The 7,294-nt window shown below is 33.8% G+C and overlaps 2 protein-coding genes across 2 annotated transcripts; one reads left to right on the top strand and one right to left on the bottom strand.

Moving 5' to 3' along the window:
- Positions 1 to 2,289: 2,289 nt before the first annotated feature.
- Positions 2,290 to 3,153, top strand: LOC139864658 (uncharacterized). The gene has a single exon (XM_071853234.1). The coding sequence runs from the start codon at positions 2,386 to 2,388 to the stop codon at positions 3,151 to 3,153; it is 768 nt and encodes a 255-aa protein (XP_071709335.1). The 5' UTR covers positions 2,290 to 2,385.
- Positions 3,154 to 3,236: 83 nt separating this feature from the next.
- On the bottom strand, positions 3,237 to 5,105 carry LOC139862867 (very-long-chain 3-oxoacyl-CoA reductase 1-like). The gene is made up of 3 exons (XM_071851497.1): positions 4,279 to 5,105; positions 4,120 to 4,189; positions 3,237 to 3,736 (listed from the first exon to the last, which is right to left on the bottom strand). The coding sequence occupies exons 1-3, from the start codon at positions 4,914 to 4,916 to the stop codon at positions 3,482 to 3,484; spliced, it is 963 nt and encodes a 320-aa protein (XP_071707598.1). The 5' UTR covers positions 4,917 to 5,105; the 3' UTR covers positions 3,237 to 3,481.
- Positions 5,106 to 7,294: the final 2,189 nt, after the last annotated feature.

Genomic DNA, 7,294 nt, shown 5'->3' on the forward strand with positions numbered 1-7,294 from the left:
GCATGAGTATACAAACTGCGACAATCTAAAGTGTACACAATAACGTGCGTATCTAAATACGTAGCAGCATGAAAAATATTTCATACACATTTGTTTTCCTCATAAATGTATTATATATTATTCTAACTCCACAAATTAAGGTAATGTTTCGAAATTTGCTTGAAGAAGAAGATGAAATAACTTGTTTATTATTCCAACTACTCATACCTTCAAGGAATCACTTAGGCTTTAAGATTTGTTTTCATATGCTTCGAACGATATAAATAAAGTCAATATGATTGTGCAATTTTGGAAGCAACTTATTTGGTTGACAACAAAGATTAAATATTTACTTAAGTTTTAGAAAGTTGGGAGTTCAATGACAAACCCGATAAAAATTATGAGGTTTGTTCGAGTTATCCGAGAGTAGGGCAATTCTAGTAAGGTCATAACGAGGTCCCGTTACCTGTGACACAACTAGTTTGAAATTTTATTTTACAAATTATTACTCAAATTGTATAAGTACCGATTACAGCCTAACAAGCACCTACCGTACACTCATGAGCTGTCAAAAATACTCTAAGGTAGTAGTAAAGGGAGGCACCCATGAACTTATATGTTGACCTTAACATTTTCCCCCAACCAATGGGGAATTGTGTTTGCAACCAACAATCATCCTCTCAAACCGAAGACCACGTCACTAGGCCTCCCCTTCAACGATATTTTCCACAAGAATAATCTTATATCGCCTGATGGGCAAGCGCATCAAGGAAACTTTCGGTATAAGGCTCACACTAGGATACATTATCGTTGGCAAACCGGAGCAATTATCCACATTATAATATAGGCTGAACCCGGGCTTTGATACCACCTATAAGTATCATTTACTGCCTAACAAGCACCAATTGTATAACACTTGTGAGCTCTAAAGTACTTTAAAACTAATTAGTAGTAGAGGGAGACAACCATGAACTTATATATGTTGACCTTGACATGTATCCCGACCAATGTAAGATTGAGTTTCCACTTTGCACCCTAATCTTAACATATGAGGCACTACTAAATTTACTTAGGACATTAGATGTTTTAGAACTCATTTTTTTAAGTTAAACAACACTTAGGACATTAGATGTTTTAAAACTCATTTTTTTAAGTTAAACAACCATTAAGTGGGGAAAAAAATTACAAAGTACCATTCAAATTTTCTAGAACCCCTTCTAGAATCGTCATTGCCCAGTATTTTTTACTTTGATATACACGATTTAATCCGAACAGTTCCTGACCGTTATTCAAAACTAATGACAAAACAAAACACCTAACAAAGTAACTCTATACAAAAGCTACCTTAACAACTTGTTTTGTTTGATGTAAAAATTTTAATGAACTTATAATACCAACTCTGTGAAAGAAAAACTATAACACGAGAATCGAACCCATGTCTTTGATATGAAAAGACGACGTCCAACAGACAAGCATGATTATGTAGTCAAAGCAACTTTATCACTTTCGTGTCGTACTTGACTATAGACTTTAATGAGTTACTTGTCATCACCCAAAAATCACACATCTTTACCACACGCAACACGTATATAATGAAACTAGCGAATATGAATTGCGCGATGCTACGATAACATTTTAGACATTGGGTTTGTAATATTAGGTAAACATTTGGAACCTTAATGCATAAAAATAGGGTCTAATATTAATTTCTAATATGGACTAGGGAAAGTTTAGGCTATTCAGGTCTGAAATGGACCAACATTTTTCCGATTTGGACTTTAGTTTCCAGGCCCAATCTATCTATAATTATTTGATGATTCCTACGTAACAACAAATAATGGTTATTTACTTATCTTCTTATTTGGCAGTTTTAGCTTCTTATTAAGCTATCTAATCAAGTTCAATGTCAATTGAGTTTTCAATTAAGAAAATGAAAAATCATATGTCCACTAATCAAGCTACAAAACAGGCTTAATTACTTTGTATTCATCGGACATTCTTTATGTTTTCGTCCTATGTTTTCGGCAAAACTAAAGTTCTATTTCGATCAAAACTACATCCATTTACATTTCTCTTTCTTGTACTCACAAGTCATATCCATTGAATTTCATGCATAGATCGTTGTTATAAATTTGTATATGTATATGTATATCTTTATATTGTATGTATCCTTAATGTGTTCATTTGTTGTTTTACATGATCTCAATTTTCCCCCTTTATCTCTTATTGGTATTCTCTCAATCACAAACACATACATATTTCATGCAAAAACTAACCAGCTATTCATACAACACAACCCATGTAGTCATGTAAGATTAAAAAACAATAAAGTTTCAAACTTTATACAAGAAAACAGTCTTTCACATAGAAATCAATACACAAAACACAATTTTTAGTGTATGTGAGATGAAAGATGTAGCAAATCAATCAAGATCAATCATACCCAAATGTTATTTTCTCTCATTTATTCTCTCTTTATCTTTTCTCATCTTTCTCTCCCTAAAATCAACAATCTTAATGAATAAACCGATCACCGGGCCCACCGTTAATGATGATGTTTCTGGTTCCACCATCGTGATCAGATCCGGATACACCTCATACGATAACTACATTCAACACCAACTTCGTAAAACCAACAACCCGAAGCTACGAAAAATATGGACCACCCGAGATTGGGACAGAAAGATTCGGGTTTTCACCCAATTCTTTATGGATCTAAAGCACAAAAATTTACTATCCAATTCGTCCAAAGCACTTTGTGTTGGAGCTCGGGTCGGGCAGGAAGTGGAAGCTTTGAAACGGGTCGGAGTTTGGGATTCAATCGGGTTGGACCTTGTACCATACCCGCCACTAGTGATTCAAGGTGACTTTCATTCTCAACCGTTTGATAAAGAGACTTTTGACTTTGAATTTTCGAATGTGTTTGACCATGCATTGTACCCGAAGAAATTTGTAGGGGAGATTCAAAGAACACTGAAAGCTGGTGGGATCTGTGTGTTACATGTGGCGGTTTCTAGACGGTCAGATAAGTATTCGGCTAATGATTTGTTTAGCTTGGAACCATTGATAAAGTTGTTTAACGGGTCGGAACTTATTTATTCTAGAAAAGTTGATGGGTTCGGGTTAGATACTGAAATAGTCTTTAGGAAAAAGAATACCATACAATGGTTGTGAACTCTGTTATCAACTAAACTGTTACTTGTTGATCTTCGGATCCTGTTATTTAATATCCGTTTTTACTTTAAAAAAAATGTTACTTGACAGAAAACGAGTATGAAGGATCAATTCAAATACAATTTCAGGCACATAATTTACCTATTGTTATAATGTTAATCGATCCTTTTAACGATAAATGAAATGAATACACATGCCTGAATTTGGAAAACAGAATTTGGAAAACAACAGTTTTAACCAAAAACGAAAGGGAAGATAAGTTGAAAAAACAAATATAACCAAACTTCAATCACTGCTAAAATTTCAATAAATAAAAGAGAACAGATATTTACTCTGTTTTCCTAGAATCTTTAAGTTGTCCCCTTTTTCGGATTTTGAGACAGAAGCTATAACGCCAAGCATCAACGGCAGCCTCAGGTAACGAGTAAAGCAGGGCCCAGATGAGCGAGTGTGGCCAGTAAGGTGTGCAACGAGGCTCGTGTCCTAACCACCTTAACCCTGCCTTTGCATATCCACTTGCTGATGGTACAAAGAACGATGACCTTTTAATTGATGCCATCTTTGTTGCTACGTATAGTGGGACCTACAAAACCATTTTAAAATGTTCATTTGTGAAACACACTTAAAATAGAATTTTATCGACAGAAATTAATTTTTCAAGGTATGTAAATTTACACTCAACTTGCTACCATGCCTAGAGTGTGACTCGATTCTATTGGCAATGCCAAAATAAACCAAATGAAACGTGCATTCTCACAATTCTATCAACATTAGTGCACGTAGATACATTACTTAACCGTAGTATGATCATCAGTTTTCTAAGCCTAACATATAGAGTATGATGAGTACAGATCCTAACACACTTTGTCCAAAAACAAAAATCAAGTAAATAGTTTAAGAAACTTACAATAAAGTAGTCTCAAAATATTAGATTATCCTACTAATAAGTGAAATACGTAAAATTACCTGGCACTGCACATCAATGCCACTTTTCTTGTATTCAACATGCAGACATCTTGAAAACTGATCAACATACCTAAATAATGAGAAACAAACATTAATTAGCAATAGTTTAGATACATAAAAAGCTACGATCAGAAATCGTAATTCATATCGCAAACTTACGCTTTACTAGCAGCATAAACAGCATAAAGGGGATCAGATGGAATCACAATAGCAGCACCAGAACCAACATTCACAATTGCACCTTTTTTTCTCTTTATCATACCAGGTAACACAGCTTGTGTCACTTTAGTAGTCCCTTCAATGTTGACTTTAATTAAACTAGTCAACAATTCATCATCAACTTCATGAAAAAACCTAGCATATGGATATGAAACCCCAGCATTATTTATCAGAATCCCAACATCTAACCCTTCAATGGCTTCACTAATCTTCTTAATTCCTTCAGATAAATCACCAGAAAGATCAAAAACCACTTCTTTGATTTGGGTTTTATCAAATTTTGATTTAATCTCAGATGAAACAACCTCTAACTTACTAGGGTTTCTACCCACTAAGATTAAATTAAGACCCTTTTTAGCCAATTCAAATGCAAAAGCTTTACCAATTCCATCTGTGGATCCAGTAACAAGTGCCCAAGATCCATACTTTTTCAAATTCTTTGCAGGTCTGAAGAAATTAACATACACCCATTTGAGAATAGAAGTTGAAGTCTTTAAAAAAGATAGAAAACCCAACACAAACAGGAAATTTAACCATAAAGGTTGAATTTTTAGGGTTTCCAAAAGAGTGGAAATCATATTTGGGGGTTTGATTTGGAAATTGGGGGAAAAGTTTGGATCTTGGAGATGGGCTTTGTAAATTAGTGTTTTTTGTATATATACCTGATGATGATATACACTAATAGGGTTGGCGGGATAGGTTAGCAGTTGGAACAATAAAACCTAACAAAATGTTAAGATAGGCTAGCAAATATAGGTAACTTAATGAAATTTGATGATGTGGGAACTAGTCATTTCCCTACTTTTGGTACATGAAATATGTGTGTTTATATTTTAGTTTCTTACTTGTAAAGTGACAAGCTTAATTGCTTTAAAAAAAAAAAGTGACATGCTTAATTTTCATCCTCAAATGACTTGTGAAACTTACATATACGATAGGATACTAATCAACAACTTTCATACTTGTACACAGTTGATCTAATTTGTAGTAGTTGAAAAGAATTTTAGGTGGTTTTACGTGTAGTGAAGATAAACAAATGGGTTACTTGATTTTTCTTCTTTTTTTTTTTTTTTTTTTTTTTTAACATGCTAATGTGATTACTCATAAGAAAGGTAATCAATCAAATGAGCCAATCTAAATAACAAGTGTTATATGGAATTAGGAAATCCTTCTATTCATTGGATCACTAAATTATTAACCCAAAGGACCTGTTGGTTGTGACGTTTCTGGCCCAATTCATTTGCTTCTCTCGAGTCTAAACGGGAAGAAACGGTGGTCGAAAAAGAGATGAGCTTGAATACTTCCCCTTTGTCGCGTTTGATGAGATGATGAACAAGATAGCCGATTATCATTAATTCCAAAGATATGCCTAATGAGTCGTTTAAACTCAAAATACAAAAGAGGAGGAGGCCAACTTAGGGTGTCGAAATGGAAAAAATCTCCGAATTTATCAAAGATATTTGAGTCGTGATCTTTTATTTTCCGCGTGGTTTATGCCACTTTATTAGATGTTTTTCAATATTTTCGTAGACGTTAAGTGTGACGATCGCTCCAAATCCATATGGACGAACACGTCATTCATTGATTTCATTGCGAGGTATTTGACCTCTATATGATACGTTTTATAAACATTGCATTCTTTTGAAAAGGCATACCATAAATGAATATTTAAATCAAAGGTTTTCGACATCTGATGATTTCTACATATAGACAATCACCATAAATAATAGTTTACAATAGTACTTCCGTTGACAATGCAGTCAAAATAAGATACATGGTGATGATTTGGTGAATGCAACGTTTCCTTGAAAAATATGTCATGTAAAACTCCATGCACATAGCTTGTCTAACATCTAAGCAAACAGCGGAAGACTTCTAGGAAACCTGAGAATAAACATGCTAAAAAGTGTCAACACAAAGGTTGGTGAGTTCATAGTTTTAATGTTTCGTATAATCTGCATATAAAGGTGGATCACAAGATTTCAGTTGTTTCATCCAGAAACGTTTATCAAAATATTCTACGAAATTGAGCACCCTGGTAACTAAACTTAACGTATATATAATTTGTACCCTTTGTATAATCATCTTAATAATACACGCAAACCAACGTGTACGCTTCTCAAATAGCATACGTCCGTTAAAAGGCTAGTGCTCTAGCTCGGACGGGGATATCAAGCCCTATGGATCCATATATAACTATTCGCGCCCACCAGTTCTTATAACCGGCAGTTACTAGTTACCAAAGTTAAGGGATTTTCGGTTCAAACTCGGTGTAGAATTTAGCATGTACTTGTATCCATTGTGTTTAAAATAAAGTGCATGTATTCTCAGCCCAAAAATATAGATTGCAAAAGCAATTAAAAAGGGAGCAAATGAAACTCACGCATATAAATATTGTATATCGGTTAATAAAGCATTTGCATGTATTCTCAGCCCAAAAATGTAGAGAGTAAAAGGGATCTTATGAAACTCACTGTTTAATATTGATATACAATATTGCAGGAAAGCACGTAGACGCATCGGAGATGATAAACACGAGGTTTGATTCACAAAAATACCCCCGAACATTACCCATAATTTCCTTGGCAATAACCCATATTTTCCTTAGCTCTAGCTCGCTCGGAAACTCGTTTTGAAAATTACTTGGACATCACTCCGTCGTAATATTTTTTTGTACATTATTATTTTTGTATCGCAAAAATAATAACACTAATAATAAAAAAAAAATAATAAGATTAATAATAATCTTATTAATAATAATAATAATAATAATAATAATAATAATAATAATAATAATAATAATAAATAATAAATAATATTACGGAGTATATATATATTTGTGTATGTGTGTGATTTAAATCGAGCGAAAATACTGAAATTTATAGATGTGGCCTGAAATCTGGAGTCATGCGACTCGCATGGAAATGGCCTTCTGGCCATGCGACTCGCATGAGGA

The sequence above is a fragment of the Rutidosis leptorrhynchoides genome, chromosome 8, assembly GCF_046630445.1.
Source record: "Rutidosis leptorrhynchoides isolate AG116_Rl617_1_P2 chromosome 8, CSIRO_AGI_Rlap_v1, whole genome shotgun sequence".
NCBI classification, from domain to species: Eukaryota; Viridiplantae; Streptophyta; class Magnoliopsida; order Asterales; family Asteraceae; genus Rutidosis; species Rutidosis leptorrhynchoides.